Source organism: Typopeltis vanoorti, chromosome 22 (genome assembly GCF_054136105.1).
Source record: "Typopeltis vanoorti isolate ZY-2024b chromosome 22, IOZ_Tvanoo_1.0, whole genome shotgun sequence".
NCBI classification, from domain to species: domain Eukaryota; kingdom Metazoa; phylum Arthropoda; class Arachnida; order Uropygi; family Thelyphonidae; genus Typopeltis; species Typopeltis vanoorti.
Window position 1 is genome coordinate 24,324,732 of NC_143570.1, and position 19,160 is coordinate 24,343,891.

The window sequence follows — 19,160 nt, forward strand, 5'->3', positions numbered from 1 at the left end:
TTGAGGGTTGATTTATCTTCAATTCTTGAACTAATTCAGATATAGAGTGGCACAGTCTATAAATATAAATTTTCTCTATATTTGTATTAGAAATCAACTAGCAATTATTTTTTAGGTTAAGAACATCGTAATAACTAAATGTCGGATCCAAGGTACAGATTGAGAAGAATTAGGATCCAACACTATGGTGTTGACAATAAATTGATTTGCCTGTTGAAAGATATAAACAACCAAGCACAAGCAACAGGCAGAATAGTAGGTGTGACTGGAGATTGGTTAGGCACAAGACAAGGGGACCCAATATCACCAACCATCTTTATCACACATCTGGGAAGGACACTGGATAAGATTAAAGAAGAAGCTGGAGGTATTTCAATAAACTTGTAAGAAATGTCAATAGGAAGTGGCAAACAAGATCAGTAGCAGTCAAAGATGAAGATGGTAAAGTATTGATGGACAAGAAATTGCAGTGAACTATATAAAGATCAACTAAATAATACTGCAATAGAAGTAATCAAAGAACTAAAAGCAATTTCTCCACCACTAGAGATTTTTGCAGATTTCCAAATTTTGAAAAAACTAAAACAATGATATTCAGACAGCAGGGGTTACTGAACAAAGTTACCATTGAAGGATTTCAACTGGAAAATGTGGAACACTTCACATATCTTGGATGCCACATGATGCATGAATTGGACCCCCCCCCAAAAAAGTAAAAATTAGAATAGCCAGAGCAACAGCTATCTTAAAAGCCATGGACAAAATATGGAAGAGCCGAGCTATAAAGATACACACTAAACTGCATTGTAGAAACCTGTATCTTCAGCAGCATGCTCTATGGATGTGAGGCCGGGTATTCCTGGAGAATCTGAAAGGAGGTTATTAGCATTCGAGAGGAAGTGCCATAGAAAGATCCTGAGGATAAGCTGGATACAGAAAGTGAACAATGAGGAAATCTATAGACGAATACAACCAAAAGAAAACCTGATACAGAAAATAATTAAAAGCAAACTACGTCTATTTGGCCATATATGTAGAATGAACGATGAGAGAAAATTAAAAACGTTGCTATTTGGAATGATTGAAGGAAAGAACAAAAGAGGAAGACAAAACAGAGAAGGGGTGATGACATCGTCAAATGGTGTGGAAACCATACATAAACTGAGTAATCTTGCACAAAATAGAATGCAGTGGAAGAATCTTATCAAGACGGCATCAGACACCTACGGGCATTGAACCCATGGTTGTTGTTGTTGTTGATTGTGATCTCTTCTAAAAGTGCATCATCTTACACTTGGCCACATTAAACTGTCAGCCATTTATCTTTGCTCACATTGCCAGTCTATTTAAGTCATATGCAGGATCTCTACATCAATTACTATTGACCTTCCCAATTTTGCATTATCAGTAAACAACTATATATCCCATCAAACCATTTCCTCTATCATAGATGTAAAAAACTAAACAGAGGACCAATTACACTGGACAACAAAATTTTACAAAAGTCGTGCCCCTCCCCCAGATTAATTTAGTCATTTCTTATAGATTTCAAGGTGCTGAATATAACCAATTTTGAAAATGCAAAATTGACTATTGGTTGTGAGAGATCTGCAATAGTCTCTTTTATATAATAGAATAATGCATACTTATCACATATATCGATGAATGTCTGCTTCTACATCCGACATTGCTTTGCCTGTCACTTGTATAGCTGCTCAGAATCATCTCTAGTGAGCGTCAAACAATAGTCAGCCAACATGGATGTGGACTACTTTCCCTGGTAGTATCATTTCTCCATTGTTGCAGTTTCCAGATGGAAATGTTCATCAAGAAATTGCAATGATGGAGAAATGATTAAAAAATTTTACACATCACTAACCATGCAACAGTTGTCAGGGAAGAAATCCAAGTGGGAATGGGGCAAGTGTATTTTTAAGGACATATTGCAGCCAAGTTTGTGATACAGAGAAAAACATGTCCTCAACCAGTTTTCTGTTCTGACATTTCCAAGGAAGTTAGCTGGCACCAGACGAAATACGTCCCATGCTTTTTTCTCACCACCCTGTAGTAGGTTGTTGAATATCTTGTCAAGGAAGAGTTCTGGGATCTGAGGACCCGCAAAAATTCCCTTTAATTTTCACTTCACTGAGGCAAGGGAATTTTTCAGCCAGGTACTTGAAAGCTGATCCAGTCTGGTCCATGGCTTTTTCGAAGTTTTTTACCAGACCAAGTTTGATGTTTAGGGGCAGTAGCAGAATTTTGTGTATTTCTGCCAGTGCTGGGTGTTGCACATTCTTCTCTCCAATCTTCAGAGATTTCCTCAAAGGCTAGTCTCTCTTCACATAGTGCAACATCCTTGCTTAGCTGTCCAACAGTACTTCATATATCCTGGCTGCAGACCCATCAACACAGACATTACCTTCAAGTCACCACAGAGATGCCAGCTGTATTGAAGAGAGCCAAACAGCTGTTTTAAGTTATCGTAGATTTCTTTCATGTAGACAGCATGTCTGACTGGAACGAATGGAAGCTGGTTTCCATTATGCAGCAACACCGCATTGAGACTCAATTTTAACGAGTCTATGAATAGTCGCCATTTGTGTGGATCGTGTTTGATTCAAAGAGCATTCATAATGTGATCTACATTGTAGCAGAACACAAGGCTATCATCCATTCTGAAGTAAGGTGCAAACTGCTCATGGGTAAAATGAAGTCACTTGGACATTTTCCTTGAGAACATTCCATTGTAGAAGTCTTGATCATATTAATTCTGCTTGATCTCAGCTCCAGATCGTTCAATTCTTGTGTGAGAATGTATGGCATTGGTGATGCACTGTGGCCGACAGAAAGGCACAGGAGAACCTGACATCGTTTCTCCTCCTTCCTCATTGTCCTCTGAATCGATGGAAAATTTTTCAGAGATTCAGGAATGAGAAATCCTTTGCTGTATGGAACTGGTTGGAAAGCAGATGGTATGTTCGAGTACGCTATTGTCCACTTCTTTTTCCTCATGATGCTTCCCAAAACAGGGTTGTACCATGCAGAAGTAGCAGTCATTTGAATGGTTCGTCTCCATTGCCCCAGTTTATGAATTCCACACTGAACTCCAACAGAATATTGTCAAATTTCTTTCCCAAGTCCAGCTCAGTAGTTATTACCCTTATCCAGCTCTGTTCTCACATTATTATGTTAAAAAAGCAAATCACAGAGGCAAGAATCTACCTTTCAGTCCCTTTTTTTTCTCAGATATTGCTTCCACATGACGAACAGTGTATTCCTACAAAGTTTCATAGCTTAAGGCCTTAAACAAGAATACTTTAATTTTGATCATTTTGATATATATAGTGTGCCCTCCCACGATCAGTCCTTGGACTTCTTGGAGGTGTCACATAATAATAATATATAGTGAACATTTCACAGCCGAACAGTATGTTTTCCACATCTGAATCCTCTCCACTACAAAATAGTGTAGCTTAAAAGAGTACGTTGACATATTTTTGTAACTGTCGCAATAATTTGGACTCCAAAAGCTGCAAAATAAGCATGATATCGTTTTAACTTTAATTCCCGCTTCATTATTACTATTAGGATTCTAAGACTCTTCAGTTTCCTGCGATACTTTAATTTTGATCACCATCTGGGTTACAGATTTTGGTAAATTGCAGAAAAGATATATGAAATAAAATTAGTAAAGGAAAATTTTATTATTGAATGTTTTCAATACATAGGAGGAGACCTATGGAAATGTTTTAGCACCATAATGCAGACCACCTGAAGAAGAAATCATTCTCCTGTAGTCGATTATAGTTCAGTTCATTCAGGTGTCTCTGGCAGGTCGTAATTTTAGTCACAAAACTTGAATTTTTAACCCGCTACTCAGTCACAACAAGTGTCAAAGTTTAAGATCAGAAAATGGAAGCAGTTTTCAGCTGTATTCTTACCCAGATGCCTCTAATTCATTCATTTCACCTTCATTTGTTCGGCTCTATACTTTTGATTAAAGTGATGCAATAATGACAGTTAATGAAGTCCTCTGCCACATGCTGCGTAATTGTATGATGATATTTCCTGAAGTCCTGTCATTTTCCTCTTTGATTAGAATCCTGTCTTGTATGACAATTGGTTTTTTCCTATGGAAATTCTCTAGAGGAAGTCTCGATTTTCAGCTGGAAAGACCTAAGTACAAATCTTCTCTAGGACTTGGTTTCGTTAGTATAGCATCAGAATGATATGAGACCTTATTCGATTTTGCTGTTTTTGTAGGATGAAAAAGTACAGCAGCCTTTAGGAAATTCCCTCCATATTCCAGTACGTTTAGTCCTATTATAATGTATTTTAGGGATTTCGTTACGCTATGGCCCTTTCGGATTTACTTATATCCTCAACTGACTAGAAATAACTCCAGCTTGAAAAAAGTCACTGGAGGTCTGTAGCCCATATCTCGTTGAAGGTATTATTCTATTCTATGAGCAAGGTGGTTTCTCGTTGCCTTCCTTGCCATACTATATCTTATGACTGTACCTTGTGTGTTTATAGGGCTGGTTTGCCTGCTTGCAGGATGAAAAACCCCAGATAAACTGGCGGAAAAAACCCTGCTGTCCACGCCTAAGAGCGACTAACTTGGCTATGGCTGAGGAAGATCCTTAAGCTCCTCACGTCGCCGACGAGATACGAACCTAGAGCACTCCTTCCCCAGGCATATCGTTGCGAAGCGCAAAGCTACTAGGCTAACCGTGCGGACGTTGAAAGTATGGCAACTTCTATATTTTACTTTCAAAGTGTTATTTAATAAATTTAGTTTCATTCCACGATATATTTACTAAAGAAGTAAGGTGTGAGTCAAAATTGTATGCAATTCTTGGAGGATTTTAATCAGTCATTACTGAAGTCACCAAAAATTCAATTGATCATGGAATGATAAATTTTTAAGTGATTATTATTATTACATGACACCTCCACGGAGTCCAAGGACTCATCGTGGGAGGGCAAACTACTCTACTCTACTTTGCTAAATACATCTCATCCTCTCCATTACTACTTAATACTCCAACTACTGCCATCTATCGCCCATCATCACCAACAAAGTATTTTTTGTCTGTAAACTGCGTGTTCTGAAGGCCGACTTGTCTGTACGCAGGATGAAAAACCCGAGTTTCCGAGAGGAAAAAACTCTGCTACGACCGTATGAGTTCAGCTAACTCACCTTCAACTGAAAAAGCCCATATAGGGATTCCTCTCACCACGACAAGAATCCAACCTAGGTCTTTTCCAATCGAAGCGCGTAATATTCCACTATTCTTCCAATTGCGCTACGGCGGCTGGATGAATTATAAATATAAATACAATAACTAAAATCTTTTGACGCCTTCTCTGGGCACTCTTTATGAATAAGAAGACGCCAAAAGATTTTTTTTATGTACAGGGTGTCCCAAAATTCACGAAAGATTTAAATTTAGCGCCATTTATGTGGTAAAGTGTTGCCAACGAGAAAAAAAAGACAGCGTGACAGCTGACAATTCAGGGTTATTAAAAATGGAGCGCTACACGAAAGAACAACGCATTTTCATTGTTGAGCAATATTTTAAAAATAATGAAGGTTTGGCAGCTACAGTTCGCAATTTTCGTACAAAATATGGCCGGAATAGTGATTTAACTTCATCAACTGTGAAAAGATTAATTAAAAAATTCAAGGAAACTGGATTAATTAGTGATCTTATACACTCTGGCCGTCCTTCAACAGAAAACATCGAAGCAGTTCGTGAGAGTGTTGCTGAGAGTCCAGGAACATCAATTCGGCACGGTGGTCTTAAATTGGGTATTTCGAGAAGCTCTCTACAGCGTATTCTCACGAAAGATTTGCATCTTTATGCTTACAAAGTTCAATTGACTCAAGAACTGAATTCTACTGACCACACACAGCGAAGAGAGTTCGTTGAATGGATTATGGAACAACAACAAGTGGATGCTTATTTTTCGAACAAAATCATCTTTAGCGATGAGGCTCATTTTCATCTTGATGGCTTCGTTAATCGACAAAATTGTCGCATTTGGGGTTCAGAAAATCCACGAGTGATTGTTGAGAAACAAATGCATTCACAATGTGTCACTGTTTGTTGCGGATTTTGGGCTGGAGGCATCATCGGTCCATTCTTCTTCGAAAATGCGGCTGGTAAGGCAATAATAGTTAATGGTGCTCGCTATCGCACATGATAATCCAGTTTTTTGTGCCTAAATTGCAAGATATGGATGTGGACTACATGTGGTTTCAACAAGACGGTGCCACATGCCATACAGCCCGAGAAACAATTCAATTACTGCATGAGTCATTTCCTGGTCGTGTAATTTCCCGTTTTGGTGATCAGAATTGGCCACCCAGATCTTGTGACTTAACGCCGTTGGACTTTTTTCTTTGGGGTTTTTTGAAGTCTAAGGTTTATGAAGGAGGAAATTGAGCGCTGTATCAACAAAATTCAGCCACATTTATGCAAAACGGTCATGGAAAATTTCGACAAAAGGGTACGTATGTGCCAGCAAAGCCGTGGAGGCCATTTACCCGATTTGCTATTCCATGCATAGCCCTATACTGTATACTTGATGAATCAATAAGAAATTACAATTTTTAATTAAAAACCTGTGTTTTCTATCAAAATTACTTCTTGCGTGAATTTTGGGACACCCTGTATAATCCATCAGTTAAAAAAGTTATCATGCCATACATATCAGAAGAGTAGCAAAAGGTTTGGTGCCCTTAGAAAATTCGTAGCTGTTTTTTTTTTTTTTTTTTTTTTTTGAGTGTGGCAGTTTCGATAATTGGTAAAAAAATAACCTATCGCCGGCTACCGTCTGATATTTACACTTATGGAAACTCCAAATTTCATAGTGTTCAGATGCCCCTGAAACATACCTCTTTTGGAGTATGAACTTGAAATCGATAGTAAGTCACTTTCTCTCTCCTCAATTTCTTTATCATTTTTTTATATCTGATCCATGCAGGAAAGGCCACAAAACCTATAGCACATTCGTGCTGTATGGGCAAGAGGAACAGAAGAAAGGAATCGGTTAATAGTTTGCTTGAACAACTGAAGGTTGTAATCTTTGGAGAACTCAGAGTTGGGGGACTGTTCCAAAGAACATAAGTAGATGCAATGAAAGAGGAGGCAGTGAAGACTGTAAAAGAGTTTTGGCTACTGTTAATTTTGCAGAGCACTCTTCTTTAAAGTATCTGTAGAAGAGACACAAATGCATAATGCCTCTATCTTCTATACAGCCGGCGCCACAAGGCAAGGCATTCCTTATGAAATTTATATCTAAAAATAAATCATTTAGCGCCTTTTATTCACTAGAGAGAATAGGTGTTCAAACTAGGTGTTTAAATACTAGTGGGCAGCGACTCCCCAATCCAGTCTTCAAGCCTTTATTCATAATCTGCACAAGCAATCAATGAATCAAGTGAGAGAGAGAGAGAGAGAGAGGGGGGAGTACAGAAGATAACTGCCGATACCTCATAGCCCTGAAAATTAATGACGCCAGAATTTATATTCTGTTTTAATTATTTATCCAAGTGTAAGCAAATAAAGTTTGTGTGCAAAGTAACTTCACTACTAGGCTATTTGTATGTAGAGGCTAATGACTTTGCATCGAATGCCTTAGTATCCCATAATGCAAAGCACACCTCCTTTTGGTCGTATATAATATTATACATTCTGATGACTACTGCATTACTTCAACCTTTTTATCTCTTCTGGCCTGTCTTCCACTGATGAGACCTCAGTGAAGGTCAAAACCGGTCCGAAGAGCGGTCTCTTCTCATAATGCGTAGCATTTTCCCAGTGGCGTAGCTAGGGGGGGGGGCGGTCCTCCCCGGGCGGCACTTTGAACCATTTTGAACTTTTGCATTTAATTCTAAAATACAATCTCGAGAACTCATTTCCAAATATTGTAATACTACTGCGAATTTTCCTCGCAATTGTCATGTGTTGCTAGTTGTAAGAGAAGTTTTTCTAAATAAAATTTGATTAAGAATTACCTACATTACTATGAAATCATCGTCGATGACATTGGTTATGTCATCGACGATTTTGATAACAGAAAACAAAAAAAAAATAACATTTTAGAATGTTGAAATTAAAGTTTTACTTCGAAAATAAACATATTGTTTTAATTTATTTCCCTATACCTCGTTTTGACTTTTCGTAGTATTTTTGGTGTATTGAGAGGGGCGGCAACAACTCTAGCTACGCCACTGCATTATCCATGTCTGAAAGGAAGTGTGCTTTGCATTACGGGATACTCAGGCAATTGATGTGAAGTCATTAGCCTCCATGTACAAGAAGCCTAGTCGCGAAGATATTTCACGCGTAAACTTTGTTTGCTTACACTCAAAGGATTGAACCACGGTATCTTTAATTTATATTACAACCAAGTGAAAAAAATACCTTCAAAATATTAGAGCCGTAAACCTTAATAGTTTTATTATTATCTGTAATACCGCAAGTTCTATGGTCGATGTTTGGTGATGCATGGTTTCGTCTCCCGTTTCCAGAGGAATAACCCTAATTGTCCGTGCCAGAAATCGACTAGTCTGAACTGGTCAGAGAAATACTTACAAAAAAATTCCTCTAGGTGACGACTAGACTCAAATTTATAATGCTATTTTTTACGGGCTCTGGATGCACCTACGAAACATATCTTGTAATCATTGAAGAAACTGTTTGATTTGATATAACCAGGATGTCTTCTATTTCACAAAGTTTAAATAAATTTAAATATCCTTAAAGAAATAAACAAATAAACGTTTCGATACTCTTTGTGAGATTCTCCTCCCTGAACGCAGCAAGCACGGACTTAAATTTATCTGTGGTGCTACTTCTTAGGGGTAATGACTTTATTAGGTTCACGACAATTGTAGAAGCGCCAAATCGTTTGACGGGCGTTGGGCATGGGAATGCTATTATTTTAAGAAGTGGCCATGGCAAAATTAAGTAAATTTTTTTTGAAAAATAATGTTCCTGTAAAATTGCTAGAGGAAGTGGGGGAAGAAGCACAAATAATGCCGAAATAAGCTCGTCTCCCGCTCAATTTTTCTTATCACCATATACAAGTTTATCGGACAAATTCCACTGCATAGTATGGAGTGAAGTGCTTTTCGCTCTAGTTTACGCCACTCTTGGTTTAACAACCGTCTGGAAAATTCTTGAAAAATTAACCACCGGATCGAGCGATCCGATTACTGGCTGTAATATTTTCGACTTTTATTAGTCTGGCTGTTTTCTCCTTGGCCACCATGCGTACTTATCTATTCTTTACATGCTCCATGTCACATAAGGTGTTGAATATAGTATACCTTTTGAATATAATAGAGCCATTATCATTCGATATCTTTTCTGCTTCTAATTCACAAAGCCTTTGCTTCTTTCTTCACTCAGTATATAAGCGCTACTCCTCTTTCCTGTTTTTCATCAGATCCTGAAGGCAGTATGCGATATTCATCAACAGTTCTTTTTCAAAAGCCATTGCATCTTGGTTCACTTATTCTTAAAATATCTATTCTGCACTGTCGGATTAACCTAATAACAACCTCAAAGCACATTATAGCATAACATACGGATTTCGTTAAGATTATGTGTATTCATTTTAGTAGTTTGGTGTTCGGTACGGGAACGATCTGCAGAAACCACATAGTTTAGTGATCTTATAATAATAATAATAGGATTAATATCCTCTATTTCGTGTTTGACGCGAAAATAAGACCTTCTGTGGTCGAAATTCAAACTAAATAAATACATTATATTTGTGAATTCTTGTATTAACCCTAGCGGCAACCGAGTGCGAATGTCGATTGTCAGTTAAAATATTGATTTAGACCACGTGTTTCTTCAATTAGTCGTATCTCATAACAAGTTAATAAAATATGCATAGCAAAAGAGATTCTATAAGTTCTACTAAACAGCCAGACGAACTGGCTTTAGTAGTTGAAAAACAAAAAGATTATGAAGAGAATATTCGTGTAATAAAGAGGAAGGTAAGTCTCGCGTTCTGGTAGAATTTTGATTTTACAGAGTATTGAGCATTTACCAAGTTAACCCGTAAACAACTCTGTTTGGATTAAGTATTAATACAAACTTAACAAAGACAAGAAACGATACTGAAAACTGTGATGACTTGTGTCCCCCGTGAAAGTAGGGGGGGACAAAAAGGAGGGGAGAGACACCACTTCGTTATTATTATCATTATTTGACACCTCCAGGGAGTCCAAAGACTCATCGAGGGAGAGTGTGCCAAATACAGCTGTGGGATTGGATGGGACATCGGCTCGTATTTTACAAGAATGTGCAGCAAAAATAATGATATCTTTGTCTAGGCTGTTTAAGTCTCGGCTGTGGAAAAGTACCAAGAGAGCAGAAGGAGGTCAAAATAATTCCTTTCCATAGAGTAGGATCTAAGTCTGTGGTAACAAATTATAGACCAATTAGTATCTCAGGAGTGGTGGAAAAAGTACTGAAAAAGTTGGATTCATCGGGTGAAAATATTTTACCTGACACAACACTACCTATCCCATCCTATCAGTGGTCCTAACAGGCACTGAAGCGCCCACGACCTTTCCAAGTATTCTTGGACTTCACAACTGTAACTCGAGGATGAGAGGGTGGTTAGCCCAATGCCTCCAGGTATGTTCACAGGGCCCTTTTTAAACCCTACGAAAACTCCGTGACCTCTTGTTCTTCCCCTGCTAGCCAAGTACAAACGTTTCCTTGGCATCATCCCTATAAAATCCTTTAAGTAACTTAAATGTTTCTATGATATCCTCCCTTTATTGCTTATAAGCAACTTTTACAGGCCATAATCTTCAGCCTATCCTCATAGGAGCATTCCACAGACAATGTTGGTCACTTGCCTCTGGATCCTCTCCACCACTACCTTTCATCCCCAAGAAAACAGGTGTCCAGACCTGAGCACAGTAATCCAGATGTAATCGCATGAAGGCTTTATAAAGAGGAATGATAACTCCCTTATCTCTGCTTATTAGTGTGTTCTTCAATAAACAAGTAAACCTGTGAGCTACCTTGGAATTTGAACAGTATGCCGTCTAAACTTCAGCTCTCTATCTTCTACTGCTGCCACCCATATATCCCTGACTTCATCAGTTCCCTGGAGTAGATTTCTCTCACTTGTAATCTTTGTATCCCAAAATGCATAAATTTACACTTTTCCACATTAAATTGACATTCATTATGTTTTGCACATTCTGCCAGCCTATTTAAATCATCCTGCAAGCTCTCTACATACTCTTGATTAACTATTATCCTAACCAACTTTACATAATGAGCAAACAACTGATATCTTCCAAATTATTTCCTGTATCATTTATGTACAAATTAAACAGCAGTGGTCCCCAGCACAGAGCCCTGTGGCACACCACTGGTCACCTGCCTTTTCCTGGATTCTGTTTCTCCATATACTACTTTTTGGTATCTGTCCATCAGCCACCCTTTTATCCATATCACCAGTTTCATATCCATTTGTTGCAGTTGACATAACAGTTCCATGTAGTATCTTTGCAAAATTCAGCAGTATCATAATGTAGTCATTCCCTTTATCCAAATCAGCTGTCACTCCATTATAAAAAGTTAGTAGATTACTGAAACACGACTATCCCTAATAGAATATCATATTCTTATCCACCCATTCCTGAATTCTCTTTTTGACCAACTTTTTCAGTACTTTTTCCACCACTCCTGAGATGTAAATTGGTCTATAATTTGCTACCACAGACAGATCCTCCTTTATGCAAAGGAATTATTTTGACCTCCTTCTGCTCTCTTGATACTTTTTCAGAGCCAAGACTTAAACAGCCTAGACAAAGATATCATTATTTTTGCTGCACATTCTTGTAAAATACAAGCCGATGTCCCATCCAATCCCACAGCTGTATTTGCATTCAGATTCTGCAATATACTAAGTACCTGCGATTCTTCAGCATCTGTTTTCATGTCAGTCCCTGTCATCTGTCATAATATCTTCACTTGGATGATATTCCCTTGCAAAATGACCACTTAGCTCAATAATCTCATCTGCTTCCATTACCTCTCTACCATCTGCAGTCATTAAATTTATTCTTCTATAGTCATGTCATCCTTCCTCCTACTTGCCACATAACGAAAAAACTCTTTGGAATTTCCTTTTGTCTGTCCGGCTAATAATCTGATTTTTGCCTTTGTTACCATGTTGTTCACCTTTCTTACCTGATCATTGTACTGCTCATGAGCTAGCTGGTCAACTTATATACCCTCCACAAGATTTTCTTTGTGTGCAGCTCCTGCTTAATGATACTCATTTATCTAACTCCTACCCAATTTATTTTCCTGACCTTGGATATATAGTGTAATATTTCTTCTTCAAGATATCCCTTAACTATCTTCAATGCACTGTGAACATCTTTCCCTTGCAGATCTTTATGCCATTGTACTGCTTCATGCTGTCTCCTAAGTATATCATAATCACCTACCTTGTAGTTCCACATATACTCCTTAACTGGAATTTCTGTGTGTTTTGCTACCCTCCAAGTCAAGACCACATGATCATTTTCCCCAATTAGAGACATTGTAGCCAACCTAGTTATGGACAAGTCTTCTGATCCTGTAACCAGATCCAGTGCTCTCACATCCCTGAGTCCTCTCCGTCTCATTCTGCTTCATGTAATTCTCTCTCTCATAGGTATATACATTCCATTTCCATCCTGCCACGTGATCCTTCTTCCTTCCATCTATGTCTCTGAAGTTGAATTCCTCCATAGTAATTACTTGCACTTGTACTAATCTGCTGATGTATATCTTCCACATCATCCCTGGCACCCCTTAGCCTATGTTGGCAACTAATTTTCCATTTGTCTTGCTGTCCTTAATTTCACACTAGATTGCCTCAAAAGAACTTTCATCTGCATGACTGACTCATACTCTTTTTGGTTGCAATTTGTCTGCTATCATCAGCAGTACCCCACCTCCTGTCCTGTCTACTCTATCCTCCCTGCAACCACATCATCGACTGTTAGCCAAGTTCACCGATGCCTATAATTTAGCAAGGTTGCACTATTTAATGCCAAAAACTCTTCCCTCTTGTTACTGATACTTCTAGCATTAATATATAGCAACTGCAGCATCCCATTAAGCTCCCAATGATTACCTTCACTTCCTGAATTGACTACCCTATTTGATTTTTTTTGCATGAGAGACTAGATTCTGCATTTGTTGGTCTTTACACTCATTTGCCTCATTCCCTTTCACACACACATCTATCCAATTTCTTCAGTTTTCCTGACTTTGTGCTTCCCCACTCTCAGTGAACAAAGCTCTCTCTCTCTCTAGCTATCTGTACAACTGGATTATGCCAGCTGTGAAGTTTGGTGAAGGAGGTATCATGGTTTGGGGTTGATAGTGATTGGGCATCCTAATGCTGTGGCCTGTAATGACATTCTAGACAATTCCGTGCATCCAACTTTATGGCATCATTTCAGTGAAGGTTCTTTCCTGTATTACACTACAATGCCCCATACAAAAAAAGTGAGGTCTGTGGAAGAATTGTTTAATGAGATGGGTGAATGGCCTTCACAGAGACCTGATCTCAAACCCATCAAACACCTGTCAGCCAGACTGCATTTCCCAACATTAGTGACCAACCTCACTAATTCTCTTCTAGAATAATGGAAATGAATTACTGTAGCAATGTACCAAAATCTAACGGAAAGCTTTCCATTAGATTTTGATTAGTTCATACATACACAAATTTTCCATTAGTGTATGAATGTGGCAGCACTGTTGTTGGAACTGCTGCACTATACGATGGTACACCATCTAATGTATATATTATAATTATTTCTAATAAAGCAAGTTTATTCATGATCTGTTACTTTTATGCCACTATTATTATTATTGTCATTATTTCACTCTGTAAAAGAGAAAATGAGGAGAATACAAGAGTAAAAACTGTATTTAAAAGGAAGTTATTGAAAAAACACTAGTTCAGAAATTTGTTATAAAGAATATGTAGTTGAGTTAATGAATGATCTTACTGGGTGTATCTACAGTTGCAACATACATTTCCTCATCAAATTCCTGACATGTACCCTCAGGTGGTGTACAGGATATTATGATAGTACTACATGAAAAAGTCAAGTCACTACTAACAATTTTCTTCAAATTAATCTGTTATCAGTCAAAACTCTGATATTCTTTAAGATGTTATATTTCTGTCTTCTAAGGCAATTTTTATTGTATCAATCCACCCATCTCTTCCTCTTCATCTCGATCTTTTCCCTGCCATCCAGGCAAAGGACACTCACAGCAGTCCCCCTTTATCAATGGTTTCAGTTACCATGGTCCGAAAATATTAAGTGGAAAATTCCATCAATAAACAATTCAAAAGTTTTAAATTGCACATCATTCTGAGTAGCATGATTAAATTTCTCACCTTCCCACCTAGGAGGTGAATCATCCTTTTGTCCAGCATATCCACGTTGTATGTGCTACCTGCCTGTTAGTCACATAATAGCCATTTCAGATATCAGATTAACTGTCAACCAATTTTTTTTATTAAATTTAAATTATTAGTATCATATAATTTCTGTTCTAGTCATTCTCTTTCTGTGTACTATTCAATAATAAATAGAATTTCACAAATTAACACAATGGCAAATGGCACTGTGGTATTTAACTGTTAATTTTAAGGAAAGAACAATGTATATTATTATTTAAATATAAAGAGCCAATAGGCTTCATTTTGGAGATATAAACATTATTTATATTAAGGGGATATTAAATCCCATATTGTTTTAAAACCGAATAAGAAACTCAAAGATTGGAATCAGAGAGTTTCATTCCGAATATAGTAAACTATAAAAGTATCGGCGATTACTAGCGTGAGCTAATGCAAGTAGTCCTAGTATGTAGTACAATCTCGGGCAACTCGCAGCAAAGGTGGTAAAGTTCTGATTGCTATTCTTGGTATTTTCCATAATGTAAAAACACATTTCCTAGGAAATGTAAGCTAGACCAAATACATACCAAAGGGTATAGCGAAAAGAACTTATATACTCTGCTATACGAGTTGTCAAAAAGGTGCAACCATTAAGTTACTTAAATATAAAGAGCCAATAGGCTTCATTTCAGCGATATAAGCATTATTTATATTAAGGGGATATTAAATTCCACATTGTTTTAAAACCGAATAAGAAACCCAAAGATTGGAATCAGATTTTCATGCCGAATATAGTAAACTATAAAAGTATCGGTGTTTTTTTTTTATATGGTTTGTAACAAGTTGTGAAGTCATATTTTTTTAAGATTTTTGTTCACTTTTCAGAAGTACCACGAATATAAGGAATAGTGACAGAATTAGAGTTGTCCTTGTTGTGGGGGGGGGGTTAACTGGTTTTAATATTTTTTGGATTTTATGGGGGTTGTATCCATTGGCTACAAAGGTGTTAAGAATATATAAATAAGTTCAGTAGTAAGGGCATTGTTATCTGAACTGATTAATTTTGCCCTGTTATATAGGGTTTTTATAATCCCATATTGTTGGGAGGGGGGATGGTGTGAACGCTGGTGAATGTATCTACCTGTACGTGTAGGTTTTCTGTAAACTGAGAAAGCCAGAGATCCATTAGGCTGGCGTGTAATCAGAGTATCTAGGAAAGGGAGATTGTTATTGTTTTATTTTTCTAAGGTAAACTGGATCCTGGGGTGTTGATTGTTTAGGTGTGAAAGGAAGTTTTCGAGTGTGTCTAGGCCATGTGGCCAAATAGCGAACACATCATCTATATAGTGTAGCCAAACAATAGGTTTAAGTGGGCCGAGTTTAACGCTTTTTCTTCGAAGGTCTCCATAAAGAAGTTGGCCAGAGGTGGGGAGAGTGGAGAACCCATGGCAGTCCCCTCTATTTGTTTGTAGAATTTTCCTTGCCAAACGAAATAGCCTGAGTTCATGGCGAACTGAAATAGGGCTGAGATATCGGGAGGAAATTTGCCTTGGATGAGGTCCAAAGTATCTTTGAGTGGAACATTAGTGAATAAGGAGGAGACATCAAAACTGACCATTACGTCAGTGTGTTGGAGTGAGAGGTTTTCTATACTGGCTTTAAAGTGTGCTGAATTTTTAATGTGTGAAAGTGTGTTGCCAGTATATTATGTGAGCACTTTGGCTAAATGTTTGGCTAGTTTGTATGTGGGGGAATTGATGCCGTCCACAATTATGTTATGTACAGTTATGTATCACCAACGTATAAGCTTATCTACAAGAATAAGTATAATCCACAGAGATTCCTTCGCACGCAAGTCTCATCAATATGGCAAGTTAAAACTGAAGATCGCTAGACAACTGAATCGATTAGCCTTTCTAAAACGCTGCAGGGATAATAATGTTATCCCTAATTGTGTAAAATTGAAACGCTGATTCACTTCTCCTAAAGCTCTCCGCATATATGGACATACTAGCTTCACTTTATCACGTGAGCAAATTATTGCTACTCGCTTTCTTTGCCAACACTAACGAGGCTATTTGTATGCTAGAAGAAGAGCTTACCTCTATGCTAAATGATGATCTTTGGACGATCCTCTCCGACATCTCTAATTATTCAGCAAATAAGGAATTCCAAGAAGTATGTTGTTGGCACATCAAAAAATTCGAAAGTTTGAAAAAGAACTCGGCTAGCAAACCTGAACTGCCTCTCAACACAGTAATAAACCTGTCATCCCTAACTTGAAGCCTGAAGCTATCAGTGCACTCTCCTTAGGCCACAACTTTGCTATAACACCGAAAAAAATCCCTTCTAAAGAAATGATTCAATTTGAACGTAATATCCGCAACCTTCCCAACCATATTGCCAACAATATCAGACTGGATGCAGCTAGTGTTCTCACTAAAGCTAAACCTCCAAAATGCAACCTTTCTAAAGAAGAATTCAAAGCTCTACAGGAATTAAAAAATAACAGTAAAATAATAATTACTAAAGCGGATAAGGGAAATATGCCACTGTAGTTCTAAATAAAACAACTACACAGATATGCTTTCCTCCTTGCTATTAGATAGGTCTACTTACCTTACCTCCCTGTAGAATATGATCCTACCAGCTCTCAAATCAGAACACTCCATAGGCTCCTTAAGAAGGTTACTTCTTGGCCTGTGGAAATTACTAATAAACTAAAACCTTTTAACTCTAGACCCCCCCAGAATATATGGACTTCCAAAAATCCATAAATAGAATGTGCCATTATGTCCCATTGTTGATGGCATCAATTCCCCCGCATACAAATTAGCCAAACATTTAGCCAAAGTGCTCGCACAATATACTGGCAACACACTTTCACATATTAAAAATTCAGCACACTTTAAAGCCAGTATAGAAAACCTCTCACTCCAACACACTGATGTAATGGTCAGTTTTGATGTCTCCTCCTTATTCACTAATGTTCCACTCAAAGATATAGACCTCATCCAAAGCAAATTTCCTCCTGATATCTCAGCGCTATTTCAGTTCACCATGAACTCAGGCTATTTCGTTTGGCAAGGAAAATTCTACAAACAAATGGAGGGGATTGCCATGGATTCTCCACTTTCCCCACCTCTGGCCAACTTCTTTATGGAGACTTTCGAAGCCTTAAACTCGGCCCACTTAAACCTATTGTTTGGCTATGCTATGTAGATGATGTGTTCGCTATTTGGTCGCATGGCCTAGACATACTCGAAAACTTCCTTTCACACCTAAACAATCAACACCCCAGGATCCAGTTTACCTTAGAAAAATAAAACAATAACAATCTCCCTTTCCTAGATACTCTGATTACATGCCAGCCTAATGGATCCCTGGCTTTCTCAGTTTATTTACAGAAAACCTACACGTACAGGTAGATACATTCACCAGCGTTCACACCATCCCCCCTCCCAACAATATGGGATTATAAAAACCCTATATAACAGGGCAAAATTAATCAGTTCAGATAACAATGCCCTTACTACTGAACTTATTTATATATTCTTAACACCTTTGTAGCCAATGGATACAACCCCCATAAAATCCAAAAAATATTAAAACCAGTTAACCCCCCCCCCCACAACAAGGACTACTCTAATTCTGTCACTATTCCTTATATTCGTGGTACTTCTGAAAAGTGAACAAAAATCTTAAAAAAAATTACTTCACAACTTGTTACAAACCATATCAAAAATTGCCATCTCTTATCCGCTCTCCCAAGGACCAGCCACTTCCTCTAGACCTACCTGGAGTTTACCAGATCCCTTGTAGTTGTAAACTGTCTTACTATGGCCAAACAGGCAGGACTGCTAATATCAGGATATCTGAACTTAAGAATTATATCCATTTCCACCGTTATAGCCACTCAGGACTTGCTGACCATGCCTTGGACACCTGCCATAAAATACTTTGGAAGAAAGCTTCCTTATTACACCGTAGAAAGTTTAAATATGAGAAATTATTCTTAGAATGAGTCTCAGCCTTAAAAAACTCCCCAAACCTCAATAAATTTGGATGCACGAGACTACCCCAAATATGGGAGGCTTGCATTCTTAGAACATCAGCCCAAACAGCCAAGATTAATACCCAATTTGGCCCACTAGGTGGCACCCTTTAGGACTCTAGGACTGACTTCAGTTGTTTTCTTCAGCCATTTTTGCTCAGTGTTAGTGCCTGTGTGTACATTTCATTAATTTTTATGTTCCCTGAAGATGGTAATGTAACATTACCGAATTATTGGAAGTATTAATTAAAGTTATTTAGTTAATATAATAATATACGTTGTTCTTTCCTTAAAATTAACAGTTATGTATCACCAACATATAAGCTTATCTATAAGAATAGATACTGTGGTATTGCAGTGCCATTTGTGTTCAGGTTACTTGTGTTCAAGTAACCTTATTTTATTTAATAATGATTCCAAAGTGCAAGAGTAGTGATGCTGGCAGTTTGGATATACCAAAGAGAAGCTGTAAACTGTTTTCCTTTAAGTGAAAAGGTGAAAGTTCTCAACTTCATGAGGAAAGAAGAAAAATGCTGAGATTGCTAAGATCTACGGTAGGAACAAATCTTCTATCCATGAAATTATGAAGAAGAAAAAAAGAAAGTCGTGCTAGTTTTGCTGTTGCATCTGAAACTGC

At 37.7% G+C, this 19,160-nt stretch overlaps 1 protein-coding gene across 2 annotated transcripts in view; it reads left to right on the plus strand.

Annotated features, from left to right (window-relative positions):
* The window catches only part of LOC150094223 (MKI67 FHA domain-interacting nucleolar phosphoprotein), a 136,772-nt gene that overhangs the window by 43,722 nt on the left and 73,890 nt on the right, over window positions 1-19,160 (plus strand). The window contains exon 1 of one of the 2 annotated variants that reach the window (XM_090412389.1): window positions 9,833-10,021. The exons of the other annotated variant lie outside the window; for it this stretch is intronic. Within the exon in view, the coding sequence (XP_090268515.1) occupies window positions 9,911-10,021 (111 nt within the window). The 5' untranslated portion in view covers window positions 9,833-9,910. Of the gene's footprint in view, window positions 1-9,832; window positions 10,022-19,160 lie in introns of those variants that run through there. 2 annotated transcript variants of the gene reach the window in all.